General features: G+C 51.8%; 1 protein-coding gene across 3 annotated transcripts in view; it reads right to left on the bottom strand.

Annotated features, from left to right (window-relative positions):
• Positions 1–22,858, bottom strand: part of LOC142303875 (threonine--tRNA ligase 2, cytoplasmic-like) — a 146,487-nt gene that overhangs the window by 57,836 nt on the left and 65,793 nt on the right. For all 3 annotated transcript variants that reach the window (XM_075345707.1, XM_075345706.1, XM_075345708.1), the window contains 2 exons: positions 8,053–8,117; positions 1,479–1,557 (listed from right to left, as the gene is read on the bottom strand). In XM_075345707.1, coding sequence (XP_075201822.1) covers positions 1,479–1,557; positions 8,053–8,117 — 144 coding nt within the window. The remainder of the gene's footprint in view (positions 1–1,478; positions 1,558–8,052; positions 8,118–22,858) is intronic.

Below are 22,858 nucleotides of genomic sequence, written 5' to 3'. Positions count from 1 at the left end.
GCCAAGTACCTTCATTTGAAATAGATTTTCAGTAGCAGTAATGCAGTTCCAATTTGATATAATAAATGTTTGCATATTATAGCTTTTGCAGAGTGCAGCTCTATTTTCTTGGTTATATTGAATAGTTGTGATGACTTGCACCGCATGCGGTTTCGGTGCGTTTTCCTGCCAGGAGATACAGATTTGGTACAGAAATGTCTGCAAGCACATACTCAACATGTGCACAGTGCACATAGCCTAATCCAGTAATCCTGCATGGATTTCAATGACTTCAACTGAGGTCAGGTCACAGCGTTCAATGAGTTCACCTCAAGTCAATTCACTTGAGGTCACAGCTGGGGTACCATGGGACCTTAGGTGAAATCACCGACATCATCGCTCTCACAGCTGCGGCTCTGTCAGTATGTCTTGCAGGCCGTAGTAATTGGTCACAAATTTTAACGTGACCACACATTGCAACCTCAGGATGTCGCAGAGCAGGGATCGTCGTGGGACGTCATGGTGTAGATTGTGCTTTGAGTGTTAATAAATTTGAAAAAAGGGTGTTTTCTTTATATATAAAGGATTTTTCTTTGTTTTGGGTTTTTTCCTTTTTACTTACACGATTAGTAGGGTGGTAGTCTCATAAACCCCTACGCATTACTATGACAGCTGTGATTTTTTGACAAATTACAGGTGTCATTAACCCCTTATATTACCACGATTGCCCCTCACTAAGGCAATAGAGATGAGCCAGGTATCTTATGGATGCACCAATTCTGGGGCAGCTGCAGGCTGCTATTTTTGGGCAGGGGAGTGCCCAATAGCCATGGGCCTATCCAGCCAGAGAATACCAGTCCCCAGCTGTCTACTTTGTCTTGGCTGGGTATCAAAATTGGGGGGAAGGGGGAAAACTCCAAGCTGTTTTTTTAAATTACTTAAATTATTATTATTATTATTATTATTAAAAAAAAAAAAAAATAATAATAACATACACAGCTTGGGGCTGTAGTTTTCAGTTGTCTGTTAATCAGCGCTGGGTATCAATTTACAGGGACCCTAAGCCATTTTTTCCAATTATTTATTTTTACACCCCACTTCTGGGACCCAGACAGATACTGTAAGGGCAACCAATCATAGATGCCAGCAGTCTAATTGCAACCAATCACAGATGCTGTCACAGAGGGTAGGTGAGTGAAGCAGTGAATATTGAGGAGGTTTAATGAGCGGACCTGGAAGTAGTTTGACAACCGCACAGAGACTCAGTAAGTATAATTATTCTGCTTTAACCCCAATTTTGGCTTTTTTTCTTAATATGTGGTCAGCTGAACCTGAACAGTAACACAGACACTAAGTTTAAGGTATTTATAAACTTTATAATTTGGGTTCGCCCATCACTAGTATTAGAAAATTTTGAGATAAAAGAAGTATGATCGTTGTAAAAAAATATATAATCTGCAAATACAATGTGGAAGCCTCCATCAAGCCCCATTACGTACCTTGTATATTTTAAAGGCTTTAATTTTCCCTGTGTGCCGCACATGGGGACCTCTACACAGGTCAATAAGAGGACCACACCTAAGTGAGAACAAAGGGAATTAGTGATATCTTAGTGAGACAGATCACAGTGCAGTAAAGAAAACCATTGTGGATGACATGACAAAGTTAAATAAAGAGAATTTTGTTTACTTACCGTAAATTCTTTCTTATAGTTCCGACATGGGAGACCCAGACCATGGGTGTATAGCTTCTGCCTCCGGAGGACACACAAAGTACTACACTAAAAGTGTAGCTCCTCCCTCCGAGCATATACACCCCCTGGATGACAAATCTAACCAGTTTAGTGCAAAAGCTGAAGGAGGACATCCACCCATAAGTAGAGATAGAGTAAAACCCGGAATAACCGGAACCTCTGTCTACAACAACAGCCGGTGAAAACACACGGAACAAGAACTGCCAACAGGCAGCAGGGAGGGTGCTGGATCTCCCATGTCGGAACTATAAGAAAAAGAATTTACGGTAAGTAAACAAAATTCTCTTTTTCTTCATCGTTCCTTATGGGAGACCCAGACCATGGGACGTCTCAAAGCAGTCCATGGGTGGGAAATAAACAGAAGACTGAGAAGTAGGCAAAACCTAACTTCACAAATGGGCGACAGCCGCCTGAAGGATGCGTCTGCCCAAGCTCGCATCTGCCGAAGCATGAGCATGCACTTGGTAGTGCTTCGAAAAGGTGTGCAGACTAGACCAAGTGGCAGCCTGACAGACCTGCTGAGCCGTAGCCTGGTGCCTGAAAGCCCAAGAGGCACCGACAGCTCTGGTCGAGTGCGCCTTAATCCCCGGCGGGGGAGGCACCTGAGAACATTGGTAGGCATCGGATATGGCCGACTTAATCCAACGAGCCAGAGTCGGTTTAGAAGCCGAGAGACCCTTGCGCTGACCTGTGGTTAGCACAAACAGAGAGGTGCACCGCCTGAGAGCGGCGGTGCGTGACACATAGATCCGGAGCGCCCGCACCAGATCTAAAGTATGCAACGCTTTCTCAAAACGATGCACAGGGGCCGGACAAAGGGAAGGCAATTAAATGTCCTGGTTAAGGTGGAAAGAAGACACCACCTTAGGGAGAAAGTCCGGAGTCGGACGGAGAACCACCTTGTCTTGGTGAAAAAACAAAAAGGGTGACTCCGAAGAGAGCGCAGCCAAATCAGAGACTCTCCTGAGAGAAGTTATGGCCACCAGAAAGACCACTTTCTGTGAAAGACGAAACAAAGAAACCTCCCTAAGAGGCTCAAAGGGGGGTTTCTGTAAGGCCGTGAGGACCAGATTAAGGTCCCAGGGATCCAAAGGCCGCTGGTAAGGAGGAATGATGTGAGATGCGCCCTGCATGAAGGTGCGCACCTGGGCCAGTCGGGCGATACGCCGCTGGAACAACACTGACAGAGCCGAGACCTGTCCCTTGAGGGAATTGAGGGATAGTCCTAGCTGCAGACCGGACTGTAGAAAGGACAGGATGGTCGGCAAGGAAAAAGGCCAAGGAGCATGGCCGGAAGAGCGACACCAGGACAGGAAAATTCTCCAAGTCCTGTGGTAAATCCTGGCCGAAGAAGACTTCCGAGCCTGAGTCATAGTAGAGATGACCTCGGGAGGAATGCCTGAAGCCGTCAGGATCCAGGACTCAAGAGCCACGCCATCAATCTGAGAGCCGCAGAATTCTGGCGGAAAAACAGACCTTGAGAGAGAAGGTCTGGGCGGTCCGGGAGATGCCACGGCACCTCTACAGACAGACGGAGCAGGTCTGGGTACCAACCTCGCCTGGGCCAGTCTGGAGCAATGATTATGACCAGACGGCCCTCCATTCTGATCTTGCGCAGGACTCTGGGCAAGAGAGCTAGAGGGGGAAACACGTAGGCCAGACGGAACTGGGACCAATCCTGAACCAGCGCGTCCACTGCCAAGGCCTGAGGATAGTGGGAGCGAGCCACGTAAACCTGGACCTTGTTGTTGTGCCAGGATGCCATTAGATCCACTTCCGGAGTGCCCCACTTGCGGCAGATTGACCGGAACACTGCCGGATGCAGGGCCCACTCGCCGCTGTCCACGGTCTGACGGCTGAGATAATCTGCCTCCCAGTTTTCTACGCCTGGGATGTGGACTGCGGATATGGTGGACTTGGAGTCCTCCGTCCACTGAAGGATGCGTTGAACCTCCAACATCGCCAGGCGGCTGCGTGTCCCGCCCTGGTGATTGATGTAGGCAACCGCTGTCGCGTTGTCTGACTGGACTCAAATGTGCTTGCCCGCCAACAGATGGTGAAAGGCTAAGAGAGCTAGAAGCACAGCTCTGATTTCCAGCACATTGATCGAGAGGGCTGATTCGGACGGAGTCCAAGTGCCCTGTGCTCGGTGGTGGAGAAATACTGCTCCCCAGCCGGAGAGACTGGCGCCCGTGGTGAGGATCACCCAGGACGGAGACAGGAAGGAGCGTCCCTGAGACAGAGAGAGGGGCCGAAGCCACCACTGAAGAGAGCTCCTGGTCTGTGGCGACAGAGCCACTAGCCTGTGCAAGGAAGAGGTCCGCTTGTTCCAAAGGCGGAGAATGTCCAGCTGCAGAGGACGCAGATGGAACTGGGCAAAGGGAACCGCTTCCATTGACGCCACCATCTGACCCAGCACCTGCATGAGGTGCCTGATGGAATGACGGCGGGGCTTCAATAGAGAACGCACCGCCAGATGAAGGGACTGCTGTTTGACTAAGGGCAGCTTCACAAGTGCCGGCAGAGTCTCGAATTGCATCCCTAGGTACGTAAGTTTCTGGGTCGGGGTCAGAGTGGACTTGGGCAGATTGACAAGCCACCCGAATTGCACAAGCGTGGCGAGAGTGAGCGAGACACTCCGCTGATAGTCTGCACTGGATGAAGCCTTAACTAGAAGGTCGTCCAGGTAAGGAATCACTGCCAACCCCTGGAGGTGCACAACCGCAACCACTGCTGCCATGACCTTGGTGAATACACGAGGGGCCGTGGCTAACCCGAAGGGGAGAGCCACGAATAGGAAATGTTCCTCTCCGATTGCAAAACGTAGCCAACGCTGGTGTGAAAATGCAATTGGCACATGCAGATAGGCATCTCTGATGTCGATGGATGCTAGAAAATCTCCTTGGGTCATTGAGGCAATGACCGATCACAGAGATTCCATGCGAAAGTGCCGCACCTGAACATGCTTGTTGAGAAGCTTGAGATCCAAGATGAGCCGGAAGGAACCGTCCTTTTTGGGGACTAGGAAGAGGTTTGAGTAGAAACCTCTAAACCGTTCCCGGGCGGGAACAGGAACAATTACTCCGTTGGCCTGCAAGGATGCCACGGCCTGAGAGAAAGCGGCGGCATTGGAGCAGGGGGGAGTGGACAGAAAAAATCTGTTTGGCGGGCTGGAAGAGAATTCTATCCTGTAGCCGTGGGAGATGATATCCCGCACCCACTGATCGGAGACGTGTTGAAACCACACGTCGCCAAAGTGGGAGAGCCTGCCACCGACCAAGGTCGTTGCTGGCGCAGCCAGATAGTCAAGAGGAGGCTGCCTTAGTGGCAGCGGCTCCTCCGTTCTTCTGAGGACGCGGCTTCGCGCGCCAGCTGGGTTTTCGATCCTTGGCTGAGTTAGTGGACGAGGCTGAGGGCTTAGAGGATGACCAGTTAGAGGAACGAAACCTCGACTGGTTCCTGCCTTGGACAGGTTTCCTGGCTTTAATTTGTGGCAAGGAAGTACTTTTCCCGCCAGTAGCTTCCTTAATAATTTCATCCAGTTGTTCACCGAACAGCCGGGACCCAGCAAAAGGGAGTCCAGCAAGGTACTTCTTTGAAGAAGCATCTGCTTTCTACTCTCGAAGCCACAAGATCCTGCGGATCGCGAGGGAATTAGCGGAAGCCACCGCCGTGCAGTGAGAAGCCTCCAGAATGGCAGACATGGCATAGGATGAAAAAGCCGAAGCCTGGGAAGTTAAGGCAACCATTTCGGGCATAGAGTCCCTGGCGAGGGAATGTATCTCTGCCAGAGAAGCAGAGACTGCCTTAAGAGCCCACACTGCTGCAAAAGACGGGGAGAACGAAGCCCCTGCCGCCTCATATACAGATTTGGCCAGAAGGTCAACCTGGCGGTCAGTGGGATCCTTAAGTGAGGTGCCATCAGCCACCGATACAACTGTCCGGGCTGAGATTCTAGACACCGGAGGATCTACCTTTGGTGAAGGAGCCCACTCCTTGACCACTTCTGGTGGAAAGGGAAAACGGTCATCAGAACTACGCTTTGGGAAGCGTTTGTCAGGACAGGCCCTGGGCTTGGTCACAGTGGCCTGAAAACTGGAGTGGTTAAAAAACATACTCCTTGCTCTCTTAGGTGAGGTAAACTGGTGTTTTTCTACCAGAGAGGCTTGTTCCTCCGACACCGGTGGATTGAGGTCCAGTACGGAATTAATGGACGCAATCAAAGCACTTACATCCGCATCACCCTCAGATAGATCAATAGGTTACATAGAGGTAGCGTCCGAGCCCACAGTAAAGGCATCCTCCTCGCCCTGCACTTCAGCTCGTGAATCAGAGCCGTGGGACGAGGAAGGAGAAGAGTCCCTGCGTCTCCGTTTAGGAGGACGGGGTCCGGGAACAGATAAAAAATCCTCTGAGAGCTCTGCAGAGCGAGTCGGAGCAGCAGAAGCGCCCTGAGAAGGGGGCTGATGCATGGTCAGCAGAGTCCGGGACAGCTGTCCCATGGAGTCGGCAAAGGACTGGGAGATAGCTACCCAAGCCGGGGGTTCAGCCACCGGGACTGGAGCAGCCGGAGAGACCCCTGGGGAGGCTCCAGGCTGAGGCACCACCATGTTAGAGCAGGCATCACAATGTGGATAGGTGCTCGGTTCAGGCAGTACGAGCTTACATGCAGTGCAAATAGAGTAAAGCCTTGCAGCCTTGCTCCTAGTGAGAGACATGCTGCTGAGGAGGAGGCTCTGCAGTAAAGAATACACTCCTTCAGAATGACCCCCAGAGAGTGTATAATAAAGTCCACAACCAGAGGTTGTGGCTTACCAGACCGCTTTTGTGTGCCCTCCGGTTCCACAGCTTGGACCCCCAGACAGATGCAGTAGCTGCAGCAGCCAGCGCCGATCAGTGTGTAAACGCTGATAAAATGGCGCCGGAGTGAGGAGGGGGGGCGGGTTGAGTCCAAGAGCGGGAACCGGAGGGCCAAGGAGAAATACAGAGGAGGGGAACATCTCCTCAGAGAGGAGTGTCCTCCCCTCTGCTGAACGGCCGGTGGGCGGCGCCGCACTGTTCCCCTCCATGACTGACATGCAGGGGCAGTGAAATCGAAACTAGGCCGCATCTGAAGCCGGGGCCTAGATTTTTCCATGCGGCCGACGAGCAGGCACCCTCGGCGCGGTTCTCAGGAAAAAAACAGAGAACCGGCCGGAAATCACAACAAAGTGAAATAACACTCTCTCCCCACAGTAAATGTACAAGGGACCCCTGAATAACGTCTCAATACTTAGCGTATGAGATGCAGGGCCAGGTCCCTGAGGAGTAAGCGCTCCGTCCGGCAGGATCCTGACAGGGCTGCGGATGGAGACCGGTCTCCTGCAAAGCAGTGAGAACCGTGCTGGCTCCCACTTCAAGCCAGAGCCTCAGGGGATGGTGAAGGAGCGCGGCATGTGAAGGCTCCAGCCTTGTAAAATCAACCTTAACAGCACCGCCGACACAGTGGGGTGAGAAGGGACATGCCGGGAGTCCAGATTGGACCCGCTTTTTTTCCAAATGTTTGAAATCAAAAATCAAAAATCAGATGAGAATGCATGTGTGTGTGTGACCTCCTGAACACAAAGCATTGAACTGGTTAGATTTGTCATCCAGGGGGTGTATATGCTCGGAGGGAGGAGCTACACTTTTAGTGTAGTACTTTGTGTGTCCTCCGGAGGCAGAAGCTATACACCCATGGTCTGGGTCTCCCATAAGGAACGATGAAGAAATAAAGTTTATTTTCTTATAAAGAGACCAAAAGCTTAACGGGGACCTGCTCACTGATTCTTGCTGCGTGCAACATAGGCAGCATAAATAAGAGCTCTCATCCTACATACAAGAATGCTGTGTTTCAGAGACATCATAGCTGAAAGTGTGAATGGGAATGAGATGACTAATTCTAAAGGAAATTTACCAGCAGCTACTTATTGTCTACTCAGCTAGACTAACAGGTCTCCCCCATAAACACACAGGCTCACCGACTTGTCATTAGAACGGAGCGGACGGAGAATAGCCAGCCGGCCTTCCTCTCTTGCATTTGAGGTTATAAAAAAAGAATCATCACCATATATTTCATACATCGCAGACACACACTTCATATCTGATGACAATCACATCCACAAATCTGCGCATTTGCTCTTAAAGCCTCGTTTGATTTTGACATCTTACACTTTACACATGGCTGCCTCTACAGCACTATTACTGGCTCCCTATGAATAGCTGGAATACAACCAGTGTCCGTACAAAGCTCCTGGCAGCTGCGCAGTCTGTGGACCCAGTGACAATTCTATTTCAGCTACCTGTATACTGTAGTGGTCGGTGTATCCACTTTTTCATTTAAGATTCGGCACTTAAATTTGTTGTACTGAGAAAAAAAAATACAAGGTTAGATATGACAAAAAAGAGAATTTTGTTTACTTACCGTAAATTCTTTTTTCTTATAGTTCCGTATTGGGAGACCCAGACCATTGGTGTTTAGCTTCTGCCTCCGGAGGACACACAAAGTACTACACCTAAAAGTGTAGCTCCTCCCTCTGAGCTTATACACCCCCTGGAGAACCAGATCTAGCCAGTTTAGTGCAAAAGCTGAAGGAGAATAGCCACCCACAAGTAAATACAGAGCAAAAACCGGAACAACCGGAGACTCGTTCATCAACAACAGCCGGTGAAAACACGCGGAACAAGAAATTGCCAACAGGGAGGGAGCTGGGTCTCCCAATACGGAACTATAAGAAAAAGAATTTACGGTAAGTAAACAAAATTCTCTTTTTCTTTATCGTTCCTATGGGAGACCCAGACCATGGGACGTCTCAAAGCAGTCCATGGGTGGGAAATAAACAGAAAAACTAAGAAGTAGGCAGAACCTAACTTCACAAATGGGCGACAGCCGCCTGAAGGATGCGTCTGCCCAAGCTCGCATCTGCCGAAGCATGAGCATGCACTTGGTAGTGCTTTGAAAAGGTATGCAGGCTAGTCCAAGTGGCAGCCTGACAGACTTGTTGAGCCGTAGCCCGGTGCCTGAAAGCCCAAGAGGCACCGACAGCTCTGGTCGAGTGTGCCTTGATCCCCGGCGGGGGAGGCACCTGAGAACACTGGTAGGCGTCCGAAATGGTCGACCTAATCCAACGGGCTAAGGTCGGCTTAGAAGCAGAGAGGCCCTTGCGCCGACCTGTGGTTAGCACAAAAAGAGAGGTGCACCGCCTAAGAGCAGCGAGACAGATAGATCCGGAGAGCACGCACCAGATCCAGAGTATGCAACGCTTTTTCAAAGCGATGAACAGGAACCGGACAAAAGGAAGGTAGGGTAATGTCCTGGTTAAGGTGGAAAGGAGAGACCACCTTAGGAAGAAAGTCCGGAGTTGGACGGAGAACCACCTTGTCTTGATGAAAAACCAAAAAAGGTGACTCCGAAGAGAGCGCAGCCAAATCGGAGACTCTCCTGAGGGAAGTTATGGCCACTAGAAAGACCACTTTCTGTGAAAGACGAAACAAAGAAACCTCCCTAAGAGGCTCAAAGGGGGGTTTCTGCAAAACCGTGAGAACCAAATTGAGGTCCCAGGGATCCAAGGGCCGCCGGTAAGGCGGAATGATGTGAGACGCCCCCTGCATGAAGGTGCGGACCTGAGCCAGCCGGGCGAGACGCCGCTGGAACAGCACTGACAGAGCTGAGACTTGTCCCTTGAGAGAGTTGAGGGACAGTCCCAGCTGCAGACCGGACTGTAGAAAGAACAGAAGGGTCGGCAAGGAAAATGGCCAAGGAGGATGGCCGGAAGAGCGACACCAGGACAGGAAAATTTTCCAAGTCCTGTGATAGATCTTGGCGGAGGAAGACTTACGGGCCCGAGTCATAGTGGAGATGACTTCAGGAGGGATACCAGAAGCCGTCAAGATCCAGGACTCAAGAGCCACGCCGTCAATTTGAGAGCCGCAGAATTCAGGCGGAAAAACGGACCTTGTGAGAGAAGGTCTGGACGGTCCGGAAGATGCCACGGCACCTCTACGGACAGAAGGAGCAGGTCTGGGTACCAAGCTCGCCTGGGCCAGTCCGGAGCAATGAGAATGACTCGACGGCCCTCCATTCTGATCTTGCGCAGGACTCTGGGCAAGAGAGCTAGAGGGGGAAACACGTAGGACAGACGAAACTGGGACCAGTCTTGGACCAGAGCGTCCGCGGCGAATACCTGAGGATCGTGGGAGCGAGCCACGTAAACGGGAACTTTGTTGTTGTGACGGGATGCCATTAGATCCACGTCCGGAGTGCCCCATTTGTGGCAGATTGACTGAAAAACTGCCGGGTGCAGGGACCACTCGCCACTGTCCACGGTTTGACGGCTGAGAAAATATGCCTCACAGTTTTCCACGCCTGGGATGTGGACTGCGGATATGGTGGACTTGGAGTCCTCTGCCCATTGAAGGATGCGTTGTACCTCCAACATTGCCAGGCGGCTGCGTGTCCCGCCTTGTTGATTGATGTAGGCAATCGCTGTCGCGTTGTCCGACTGGACTCGGATGTGCCTGCCCGCCAGCAAATGGTGAAAAGCTAGGAGAGCCAGAAGCACGGCTCTGGTTTCCAGCACATTGATTGAAAGGGCTGATTCGGACGGAGTCCAAGTGCCCTGCGCTCGGTGGTGGAGACATACCGCTCCCCAGCCGGATAGACTGGCATCCGTGGTGAGGATCACCCAGGACGGGGCCAGAAAGGAGCGCCCCTGGGACAGAGAGAGGGGCCGAAGCCACCACTGAAGAGAGCTCCTGGTCTGTGGCGACAGAGCCACTAACCTGTGCAAGGAGGAAGGCCGCTTGTCCCAGCAGCGGAGAATGTCCAGCTGCAGGGGACGCAGATGGAACTGGGCAAAGGGAACAGCCTCCATTGACGCCACCATCTGACCCAGCACCTGCATCAGGCGCCTGAGGGAATAACGGCGGGGCCTCAGCAGAGAGCGCACTGCCAGTTGGAGGGACTGCTGTTTGACTAAGGGCAACTTCACAAGTGCCGGCAAAGTCTCGAACTGCATCCCTAGGTACGTGAGACTCTGGGTCGGAGTCAGAGTGGACTTGGGAAGATTGACAAGCCACCCGAATTGGGCTAGAGTGGCGAGAGTGAGTGAGACACTCCGCTGACAGTCCACGCTGGATGAAGCCTTTACCAGAAGGTCGTCCAGGTAAGGGATCACTGCCAACCCCTGTAGGTGCAGGACCGCAATCACTGCTGCCATGACCTTGGTGAATACCTGAGGAGCTGTGGCCAACCCGAAGGGGAGAGCCATGAATTGGAAATGTTCCTCTCCGATTGCAAAACGTAGCCAACGCTGGTGTGAAACTGCAATTGGCACATGCAGATAGGAATCTCTGATGTCGATGGATGCCAGGAAATCCCCTTGGGTCATTGAGGCAATGACTGATCGCAGAGACTCCATGCGAAAATGCCGCACCTGAACATGCTTGTTGAGAAGCGGAATGAACCGTCCTTTTTGGGGACTAGGAAGAGATTTGAGTAGAAATCTCTGAACCGTTCCCGGGTGGGAACCGGTACAATTACTCCGTTGGCCTGCAAGGATGCCACGGCCAGTGAGAAGGCGGCGGCCTTGGAGCAGGGGGGAGTTGAGAGAAAAAATCTGTTTGGCGGATTGGAAGAAAATTCTATCCTGTAGCCGTGGGAGATGATATCCCTTACCCACTGATCGGAGACGTGTTGAAACCACGCGTCGCCAAAGTGGGAGAGCCTGCCACCGACTAAGGACGTTGCTGGCGTGGACAGATAGTCACGAGGAGGCTGCCTTGGTGGCAGCACCTCCTGCGGTCTTTTGTGGACGCGCTTTTGGGCGCCAGTTGGATTTTTGGTCCTTGGCTGAGTTAGTGGACGAGGCCGAGGGCTTAGAGGAGGACCAGTTGGAGGAACGAAAGGAACGAAACCTCAACTGATTCCTGCCCTGGACAGGTTTCCTGGTTTTGGTTTGTGGCATGGAAGTACTCTTCCCGCCAGTAGCTTCCTTGATAATTTCATCCAGCTGTTCACCGAACAGACGGGACCCAGCAAAAGGGAGTCCAGCAAGGTACTTCTTTGAAGAAGCATCTGCCTTCCACTCTCGAAGCCACAAGATCCTGCGGATAGCGAGGGAATTAGCCGAAGCTGGGAAGTTAAGGAAACCATTTCGGGCATAGATTCCCTGGCGAGAAATGCATCCCCTCTAGAGAAGCAGAGATGGCTTTGAGAGCCCACACTGCTGCAAAAGTCGGGGAGAACGACGCCCCCGCCGCGTCATATACGGATTTGGCCAGAAGATCAATCTGGCGGTCAGTGGAATCCTTAAGAGAGGTGCCATCAGCCACCGATACAACGGTCCGGGCTGAGAGTCTAGACACCGGGGGGTCTACCTTTGGGGAATGAGCCCACTCCTTGACCACCTCAGGTGGAAAGGGAAAGCGGTCATCAGAACCACGCTTTGGGAAGCGTTTGTCAGGACAGGCCCTAGGCTTGGTCACCTTTTCGGACGAGGTACATCGATGACATCTTCTTTATCTGGCAGGGGAATGCCCTAGATCTTAATTTATTTATTCAAGATTTGAATAAGAATGAGATTAATTTACGTCTTACTCATAGGTTCAGTGACACGTCCCTCGAGTTCTTGGACGTGCTGGTCACACGTGATACATCAGGCCAGCTGCAGACAGACCTATACCGTAAAGACACCTCAGTAAATTCGGTCTTATATGCCACCTCAGCTCACCCAGCCCACGTCGTACGAGAGATTCCCGTGGGGCAATTCCTCCGTTTACGGCGGATTTGCTCCTCGGACTCTGTATTCGACTCTAGGGCTCTGGACCTCAAACAAAGATTCCGCGATCGCGGATATAGTAATAGGTCCATAAAGAAGGCCTATAACAGGGCTAGAAATTCCCCACGTGTTGAGCTACTATTTGGGGGCCAAACTAGGAAGACCTCTAATAATATTAGGATGATCACCCAATACCACTCACATTGGGGTCGGATGATGGACGTTATGTCCAGGCATTGGTCGATTCTTACGATTGATCCCATTCTTCGGAACTATTTACCTGACAGACCATCGGTTGCAGCTCGTAAAGCTAGAAATCTAAAGGATATGTTGACATCTAGCCATTATGGCAAAAAAGATAAAATTATTCTTCCATTTGTGTCCTCCTCCTCTCTCCCATTGAGGTCAAGATTTGGCTGCTCACCCTGTGTGTCGCGTGCCCCAATATTGATACGGCGACTGATTTTTCCTCCTCCGATGGGAAGGTGTTTCCCATCAGGAGAAAGATCAACTGCCTGTCTAAAGCTGTGGTATATTATGCCATCTGCTCATGTCCCCTCATCTATGTCGGCCTCACTACACGGGCCTTGAAGGTCCGTGTGAGAGAACATGTTCGTGACATTCAGGCCGCCAGGGATGAGGAAGACATTGAAGGCCTGAAAACGATTCCTAGGCACTTCAAAAAATACCACAGCTGTGACCATACTTTATTGAGGGTACGCGGGATAGATCAGATTGTCACAGGGGTTCGGGGTGGCAACATTAGTCGCCTCCTCGCACAACGTGAAAGAGTGGATATGGACTCTAAAGACTTTACAGCCCCAGGGGCTGAATGAATGTCTAAATTTCGTATCCTTCTTGTAGTAGCTTTTATCTAGCGGCCATCCTGCCCTCCGCTTGTGGGGTGATTAAAAAGAAGGGAATTTTGTTACTTACCGTAAATTCCTTTTCTTCTAGCTCCTATTGGGAGACCCAGACGATTGGTGTATAGCACTGCCTCCGGAGGCCACACAAAGCATTACACTAAAAAGTGTAAGGCCCCTCCCCTTCTGGCTATACACCCCCAGTGGGATCACTGGCTGCTCAGTTTTAGTGCTAAAGCAAGAAGGAGGAAAGCCAATAACTGGTTTAAACAAATTCACTCCGAAGTAACATCGGAGAACTGAAAACCGTTCAACATGAACAACATGTGTACCCGAAAAAACCAACAATCCCGAAGGACAACAGGGCGGGTGCTGGGTCTCCCAATAGGAGCTAGAAGAAAAGGAATTTACGGTAAGTAACAAAATTCCCTTCTTCTTCGGCGCTCCATTGGGAGACCCAGACGATTGGGACGTCCAAAAGCAGTCCCTGGGTGGGTAAAGAAATACCTCATGTTAGAGCTGCGAAGACAGCCTTCCCCTACGGGGAGGTAACTGCCGCCTGCAGGACTCTTCTACCTAGGCTGGCGTCCGCCGAAGCATAGGTATGCACCTGATAATGTTTGGTGAAAGTGTGCAGACTCGACCAGGTAGCTGCCTGGCACACCTGTTGAGCCGTAGCCTGGTGTCGTAATGCCCAGGACGCACCCACGGCTCTGGTAGAGTGGGCCTTCAGCCCTGATGGAACCAGAAGCCCCGCAGAACGGTAGGCTTCAAGAATTGGTTCTTTGATCCATCGAGCCAGGGTGGCTTTTGAAGCCTGCGACCCTTTGCGCTTACCAGCGACAAGGACAAAGAGTGCATCCGAGCGGCGCAGGGGCGCCGTGCGGGAAATGTAGATTCTGAGTGCTCTCACCAGATCTAACAAATGTAAATCCTTTTCATACCGAAGAACTGGATGAGGACAAAAGGAAGGCAAGGAGATATCCTGATTAAGATGAAAAGAGGATACCACCTTAGGGAGAAACTCCTGAATGGGGCGCAGCACTACCTTGTCCTGGTGGAACACCAGGAAGGGAGCCTTGGATGACAGCGCTGCTAGCTCAGACACTCTCCGAAGAGACGTGACCGCCACTAGAAAGACCACTTTCTGTGAGAGACGAGAAAGTGAAACATCCCTCAGAGGCTCGAAGGGCGGCTTCTGGAGAGCAACTAGTACCCTGTTTAGATCCCATGGATCTAACGGCCGCTTGTACGGAGGGACGATATGACAAACCCCCTGCAGGAACGTGCGCACCTGAGAAATTCGTGCTAGACGCTTCTGAAAAAACACGGATAGTGCCGAGACTTGCCCTTTAAGGGAGCCGAGCGACAAGCCCTTTTCCAACCCAGATTGCAGGAAGGAAAGAAAAGTAGGTAACGCGAATGGCCAGGGGGATACTCCTTGTGCAGAGCACCAGGATAAGAAAATCCTCCACGTTCTGTGGTAGATCTTAGCAGAAGTGGACTTCCTAGCCTGTCTCATGGTGGCAACGACTCCTTGGGATAATCCTGAAGACGCTAGGATCCAGGACTCAATGGCCACACAGTCAGGTTCAGGGCCGCAGAATTCCGATGGAAAAACGGCCCTTGGGACAGTAAGTCTGGTCGGTCTGGTAGTGCCCACGGTTGGCCGACCGTGAGATGCCACAGATCCGGGTACCACGACCTCCTCGGCCAGTCTGGGGCGACGAGTATGACGCGGCTGCAATCGGATCTGATCTTGCGTAGCACTCTGGGCAAGAGTGCCAGAGGTGGGAACACATAAGGGAGCCGGAACTGCGACCAATCTTGCACTAAGGCGTCTGCCGCCAGAGCTCTTTGATCGCGAGACCGCGCTATGAACGTCGGGACCTTGTTGTTGTGCCGCGACGCCATTAGGTCGACGTCCGGCACCCCCCAGCGGCGACAGATTTCCTGATACACGTCCGGGTGAAGGGACCATTCCCCTGCGTCCATACCCTGGCGACTGAGGAAGTCTGCTTCCCAGTTTTCTACGCCCGGGATGTGAACTGCTGATATGGTGGATGCTCTGTCCTCCACCCACAGCAGAATCCGCCGGACTTCCTGGAAGGCTTGCCGACTGCGTGTCCCTCCCTGGTGGTTGATGTATGCCACCGCTGTGGAGTTGTCCGACTGAATTCGGATCTGCTTCCCTTCTAGCCACTGCTGGAAGGCTAGTAGGGCTAGATACACTGCCCTGATTTCCAGAACATTGATCTGAAGGGTGGACTCCTGCTGAGTCCACGTCCCTTGAGCCCTGTGGTGGAGAAAAACTGCTCCCCACCCTGACAGACTTGCGTCTGTCGTGACCACTGCCCAGGATGGGGGCAGGAATGATCTTCCCTGTGATAATGAGGTGGGAAGAAGCCACCATTGCAGAGAGTCCTTGGCCGTCTGTGAAAGGGAGACTTTCCTGTCCAGGGAAGTTGACTTCCCGTCCCATTGGCGGAGAATGTCCCATTGAAGTGGGCGCAGATGAAACTGTGCAAACGGGACTGCTTCCATTGCTGCCACCATCTTCCCTAGGAAGTGCATGAGGCGCCTTAAGGAGTGCGACTGACCGTGAAGGAGAGACTGTACCCCTGTCTGTAGTGACCGCTGCTTGTCCAGCGGAAGCTTCACTATCGCTGGCAGAGTATGAAACTCCATGCCAAGATACGTTAGTGATTGAGTCGGTGACAGATTTGACTTTGAAAAGTTGATGATCCACCCGAAAGTCTGGAGAGTCTCCAGCGCAACATTCAGGCTGTGTTGGCACGCCTCTTGAGAGGGTGCTTTGACAAGTAGATCGTCCAAGTAAGGGATCACCGAGTGTCCCTGGGAGTGCAAGACTGCTACCACTGCCGCCATGACCTTGGTGAAAACCCGTGGGGCTGTCGCCAGACCAAATGGCAGAGCTACGAACTGGAGATGTTCGTGACCTATCACAAAACGTAGAAAACGTTGGTGCTCTGTAGCAATCGGCACGTGGAGATAAGCATCTTTGATGTCTATTGATGCAAGGAAATCTCCTTGAGACATTGAGGCAATGACAGAGCGGAGGGATTCCATCCGGAACCGCCTGGCGCTCACATGCTTGTTGAGCAGCTTTAGGTCCAGAACAGGACGGAACGAGCCGTCCTTTTTTGGAACCACGAAGAGATTGGAGTAAAAACCTTGCCCTTGTTCCTGAAGAGGAACAGGGATCACCACTCCTTCTGCTCTTAGTGAGCCCACCGCCTGCAGAAGAGCCTCTGCTCGGTCGGGATGTGGGGAAGTTCTGAAGAACCGAGGCGGAGGACGAGAACTGAACTCTATCCTGTACCCGTGAGACAAAATGTCTGTTACCCACCGGTCCTTGACCTGTGGCAGCCAAATGTCGCAAAAGCGGGAGAGCCTGCCACCGACCGAGGATGCGGAGGGAGGAGGCCGAAAGTCATGAGGCAGCCGCCTTGGAAGCGGTTCCTCCGGTTGCTTTCTTGGGGCGTGAGTGAGCCCGCCAGGAATCTGAGCCCTTTTGCTCTTTCTGAGTCCCTTTGGACGAGGAGAATTGGGCCTTGCCAGAGCCTCGAAAGGACCGAAACCTCGACTGCCACCTCCTTTGTTGAGGTTTGCTTGATCTGGGCTGGGGTAAGGAGGAGTCTTTACCCTTGGACTGTTTAATGATTTCAGCCAATTGCTCACCAAACAGTCTGTCTACAGATAGTGGCAAGCTGGTTAAACATTTTTTGGAAGCAGAATCCGCTTTCCATTCTTTTAACCACAAGGCTCTGCGCAAAACCACCGAGTTGGCAGACGCCATTGAGGTACGGCTCGTAGAGTCCAGGACAGCGTTGATAGCATAGGTCGCAAACGCAGACATTTGCGAAGTTAAGGACTTCACTTGCGGCACTGCTGGACGTATGATAGAGTCCACCTGTGCCAGACCAGCTGAAATGGCTTGGAGTGCCCACACGGCCGCAAATGCTGGAGCAAATGACGCGCCGATAGCTTCATAGACAGATTTCAACCAAAGGTCCATCTGTCTGTCATTGGCATCTTTAAGGGAAGCCCCATCCTCCACTGCAACTATGGATCTAGCCGCAAGCCTGGAGATTGGGGGATCCACCTTTGGACACTGGGTCCAGCGTTTGACCACGTCAGGGGGAAAGGGATAACGTGTATCCTTAAGACGTTTGGAGAAACGCTTGTCTGGATAAGCCTGGTGTTTCTGGACTGATTCTCTGAAGTCAGCGTGGTCCAGAAAAGTACTCAGTTTACGCTTGGGATACCTGAAATGGAACTTCTCCTGCTCTGCAGCTGCCTCTTCTGCTGAAGGGGCTGGGGGAGAAATATCCAACAGTCTATTGATGGCCGCTATAAGGTCATTTACCATGGCGTCACCATCAGGAGTATCCAGATTGAGAGCGGTGTCAGGATTAGACACCTGATCACCCTCCTCTGTCTCATCACGCAGAGACTCTTCTCGCTGAGACCCTGATCCGCGTGATGACGTGGAGGGTCTCTCCCAGCGAGCTCGCTTAGGCTGCCTGGGACTGTCATCTGAGTCAGAGCCTTCAGCCTGAGATGCCTGGGACCCCCTTGAAGCACGGATTAACTCCAACTGAGGGGGACCGGGGAACATTGACGCAGCAGTGTCCATGGTCTGAGTGACCGGCCTGGCCTGCAAGGTCTCTAGGATTTTTGTCATAGTGACAGACATCTTGTCAGCAAAAACTGCAAACTCTGTCCCCGTCACCGGGACAGGGTTCACCGGTGACTCTGCCTGGGCCACTACCACCATAGACTCCGGCTGACGAAGTGGCACAGGGACCGAACATTGCACACAATGGGGGTCTTTGGAACCTGCCGGCAGATCAGCCCCACAAGCGGCACAAGCAGCGTATACAGCCTGTGTCTTGGCACCCTTGCGTTTTGCGGATGACATGTTGTCGTCTCCTCAGAGCAATATAGGGTATACAGCCAAGAAGCGACCTTACAGTGCAATATATATATATATGGTATAGAGAAAAAAATACACCAATATAACACTGTGGCACTAGTGGGGCCAGCACTAATGTGCTGCTTACCGCCCGCTTAACGCGGGTGTGTGGTCGCCAGACATCCCTTGTCTGGGTCTCCCAGAGCCTGTGTCCGTTCTCCAGCCAGACTGCATGTAGGAATGGCTGCCGGCGTCCTGTGGAGAGGGGCGGGCCCTGGGCGTGTGCAGACAAAGAGCGGGAACTGGCGTCCCACTGTGCCCAGTGAGAGGGCTGGAGTATGTAAATCAGACTCCAGCCCTCGGCGCTGACTACCGTACAGCGTCTCTCCCTTGCCCTGATTGACAGGGTGGGGGCGGGAACGAAGCGGAGCTAGGCCGCAAAAGCCGGGGACTAGATTTAAAAGCGCCGCCGTCGTAAAAGCACGGTCGGCGCTAAGTCCCCGGCGCACCACAAGTCTCAGCCGCGCCGCCGCTCCAGGGGCGGCCGGCGCGGTAGTCCCCAATACATAAAGTCCCTCAGAGAAAACTGCAGTGACCGTAACCCCAGCGCGCAGCGCTACTGTCCCCGGCGCACTAGCACACCCAGCAAGTCTGGAGTGTGCGCGGCCTGTCCCTACGGGGACACAGAGTACCTGAAAGTCGCAGGGCCTTGTCCCTGAACGGTACCCAGCTCCGTATCCAGCAGGTTCTACGGGTCTGTGGATGGAGCCCGGCCTCAGGGCTTGGGGGCCGGTAAGATCCCACTTCCTCAGAGCCCTCAGGGGGATGGGGAAGGAAAGCAGCATGTGGGCTCCAGCCTCCGTACCCACAATGGGTACCTCAACCTTAACAAACACCGCCAATAAGAATGGGGTGAGAAGGGAGCATGCTGGGGGCCCTAGTATGGGCCCTCTTTTCTTCCATCCGATATAGTCAGCAGCTACTGCTGACTAAACAGTGGAGCTATGCGTGGATGTCTGACCTCCTTCGCACAAAGCTTGAAAACTGAGCAGCCAGTGATCCCACTGGGGGTGTATAGCCAGAAGGGGAGGGGCCTTACACTTTTTAGTGTAATGCTTTGTGTGGCCTCCGGAGGCAGTGCTATACACCAATCGTCTGGGTCTCCCAATGGAGCGCCGAAGAAATATATATATATATATATATATATATATATATATATATATATATATATATATATATATGTACAATATGTCTCAAGTATGCGTCCTCTGTGCTCTCCACCAAATTGGTTCTGTTTTTAACTGTTTTTAATTTCTTTTGTTCTTATAGCCTCCCCCTCATATCCATGTCGTATATCTGACCTATTATATCATCTGTATATGGACCTGAAGAAGCTTCCTACCTAATGGACTATTTTTGGAAGCACATGGAACTACCGCACGATATACGGATGCGCCCTTCACGTTTACAATAATAATATTGCTGTATGTGTCATCTTATGGGTATATGATCCTTGCGTGACAGAACGCTTGTGTACAACTAAGATTGCGGATGTCCCTTGAGAAATATATATATATATATATATATATATATATATATATATATAGATATATATATCTAGATATATGGATATGCTTCCTCTCGCTTCCATTGCTATTTTACATATCTCTCTTGGTACCGATGCGCCCGTGTGTTCGCCCTGGCTGCCCCGTGTCGCCGCGGACGCGTCCTTCTTGGCCACTTCTGTGGAACCTGGTCCTCATGGTTGTGGCTGGACGCGTCTGCAGGTGATGTGGCGCTCCCCGGGCGTTCGCTTGGGCGCCGTAGTGCTTGCCAGAGACTATATGTTAAAGTCCTCTTGTGATGCTGTTGATATGCTATTGTCATTTCTGATAGTAATTATATCTCCATTTGACCGCTGTTATAATGCTCATTTTAATATACACTAGAATGATTACCTGAAACAGTGTGTTGGTTCCCTTTGGGGACGTGCTAGACGCTCTGCTGTATAGGTCCTGTTTCTCCAGCTACCCCCCACTAGATTGTATTAAGCTGAGTGGGCCGGGTATGGAGGGGGGCGTGACATAAGAGACACGTGGATGCACAGCAGGAACTATCCTGTTGCTACGTAAACACTTGTATTGCAGCAACCTTTAGAGGCTGCATACCAATGTGATCATGTGATATGTGGGACGTGCTGCTCTGTTTCCACTCTCCTGTACCTCCTTCGGCTATGTGTTACATGTTTTCGAATGAACTGATTATTGATGCATGATGTATGGAACATGTGGGTATAGGGCAGGACCCGTCACACCTCGTCCTTGCACTCACGGTAGTGATGCAGGGCCGACGTCACTGGACTTTCCGGCATTGCGTTACGCAATAAGGAATGTAGATTCTTTACACTATCAGCATAGACCAATGACAATGGACATCACACTCCATTATGAAGGGGCACTGTGTATTGCAAGGCTTGATTGGTTCAGATCGGCATGGATCTGATTGGTAGGCTATTATTTATAAGCATGCACCTTCTCATTGTGAACCCACCCCCGGAAGAAGGATCAATACGAAACCTATAGGTCGGGGTTCACCCCTCATCCCACACTTAGGTATGTTTGTCTGCTTAGTACTATGACCTTGCAAATCTTTTGTATACTGCCACATGGTTCATTGAATTCATTTTATGGTCATGGTGGGACATTGTGTGTTTATCAGCACACTTCTATCTTTGGAACACTTCGGCCTTTCACGGGCAGCTGTCAGCTGGGCTGTCATTAGTGTCGGCTTATTTTAGAGCGGACTTACATGCCTATGTGGTGTGAGGGCGCCATCTGCTGGTGTTTACCATTTAATTTCACTGCTTTTACATTTCCTTGCATTTTTTGTATTTGCTATAATGCCTTTATAAAATCTAATAAAATTATTTGTACCTTTTGTAATCAAGCTGTTGTACAGATTTTTCTTTTCTTTTCATCTTCTTTCTGTATATGGCTTCCCCATATTAAAAAAAATGACACGAGTTTGTCCGTGTCTGTTGGTATCATTAACTTTGGGGAATGAGCCCACTCCTTGACCACCTCAGGTGGAAAGGGAAAGCGGTCATCAGAACCACGCTCTGGGAAGCGTTTGTCAGGACAGGCCCTGGGCTTGGTCACAGCGGCCTGAAAACTGGAGTGGTTAAAGAACACACTCTTTGTTCTCTTAGGCGAGGTAAACTGGTGCTTTTCTGCCAGAGAGGGTTGCTCCTCTGATACTGGCGGATTGAGATCCAGTACAGAATTAATGGACGTAATCAAATCACTAACATCTGAGTCACTTTCGGACAGATCAATGGGGCACATGGAGTTAACCTCCGAGCCCCCCGTAAAGGCATCCTCCTCGTCCTGCGAGTCAGCTCCTGAATCAGAGCCGCGGGACGAGGAAGGAGAGGGAACCCTGCGTCTCTTCTTAGAAGGACGGGGTCTGGGACCAGATGATGAATCCTCTGTGAGCTCCGGTCCTGGGAGACCCCTAGCAGCAGAGGCACCCTGTGAAAGGGGCTGATGCATGTTCAGCAAAGTCCTGGACAGAAGTCCCATGGAGTCAGCAAAAGACTGGGAGATAGACCTAGAAAAGGATTCTACCCAAGCCGGGGGTTCAGCCACAGGAGCCGGAGCAGCCTGAGAGACCACTGGGGGTGAGACTCCAGGCTGAGGCACCGCCAGGTTAGAGCAGGCATCACAATGTGGGAATATGCTCGGTTCAGGCAGCAGGAGCTTACATGCAGTGCATACTGAATACAGCTTTGGAGCCTTGCTCCTCGTGTGAGACATGTTGCTGGAGTGGGGGCTCTGCCAGAGAATGAACCCCAGAGAGTATAATCAGAGGTCCACAACCGGAGACCGGTTGTGGCTTACCAGACCGCTGGAGCGGTGTTGTGTGCCCTCCAGATCCCGAAGCCCGGACCCCCAAGCACAGCAACTCAGCAGAGATGCTGCAGACCAGCGCTTGCAGAGAGAACGCTGAGAAAATGGCCGCCGGAGCGAAGAGAGGGGGCGGGACTTGCCTGAGGAGCGGGAACTGGAGGGCTATAGAGACCTGCCGTGGAGGAGGGACGCCCCAGCAGTGGGGAGTATCCAGAACGGCCGCCGGGCGGAGCCGAGCCTGTCCCTCTGCATGAGTGAAATGCGAGGGCAGTGAAACCGAAACTAGGCCTCCGGCGAAGCCGGGCCGAAATTTGAGCGGCGCGGCCGGCGCGCAGGCACCATCGGCGCAGTTCTCAGGCGACAGCCAGAGAACCCGCCGGAAATGTCATAAAACACACTCAGCACACTCTCCCACAACAATAAAGTACAGGGACCCCCATATATAAACGTCTCAGGTACTTAGCTTGCTGAGACGCAGGGTTCAAAGTCCCTGGGGATGAGTGCTCCGGTCCGGCAGGGTCCTGAAGGGCTGCGGATGAAGACCGGTCTCCTGCCAGGCATGGAGACCGTGCTGGCTCCCACTTCAAGCCAGAGCCCAGGAGGGATGGTGAAGGAGCGCG

Source organism: Anomaloglossus baeobatrachus, chromosome 4, assembly GCF_048569485.1.
Source record: "Anomaloglossus baeobatrachus isolate aAnoBae1 chromosome 4, aAnoBae1.hap1, whole genome shotgun sequence".
Taxonomy (NCBI): Eukaryota; Metazoa; Chordata; class Amphibia; order Anura; family Aromobatidae; genus Anomaloglossus; species Anomaloglossus baeobatrachus.
This window is presented reverse-complemented; position numbering and strand designations above follow the sequence as displayed.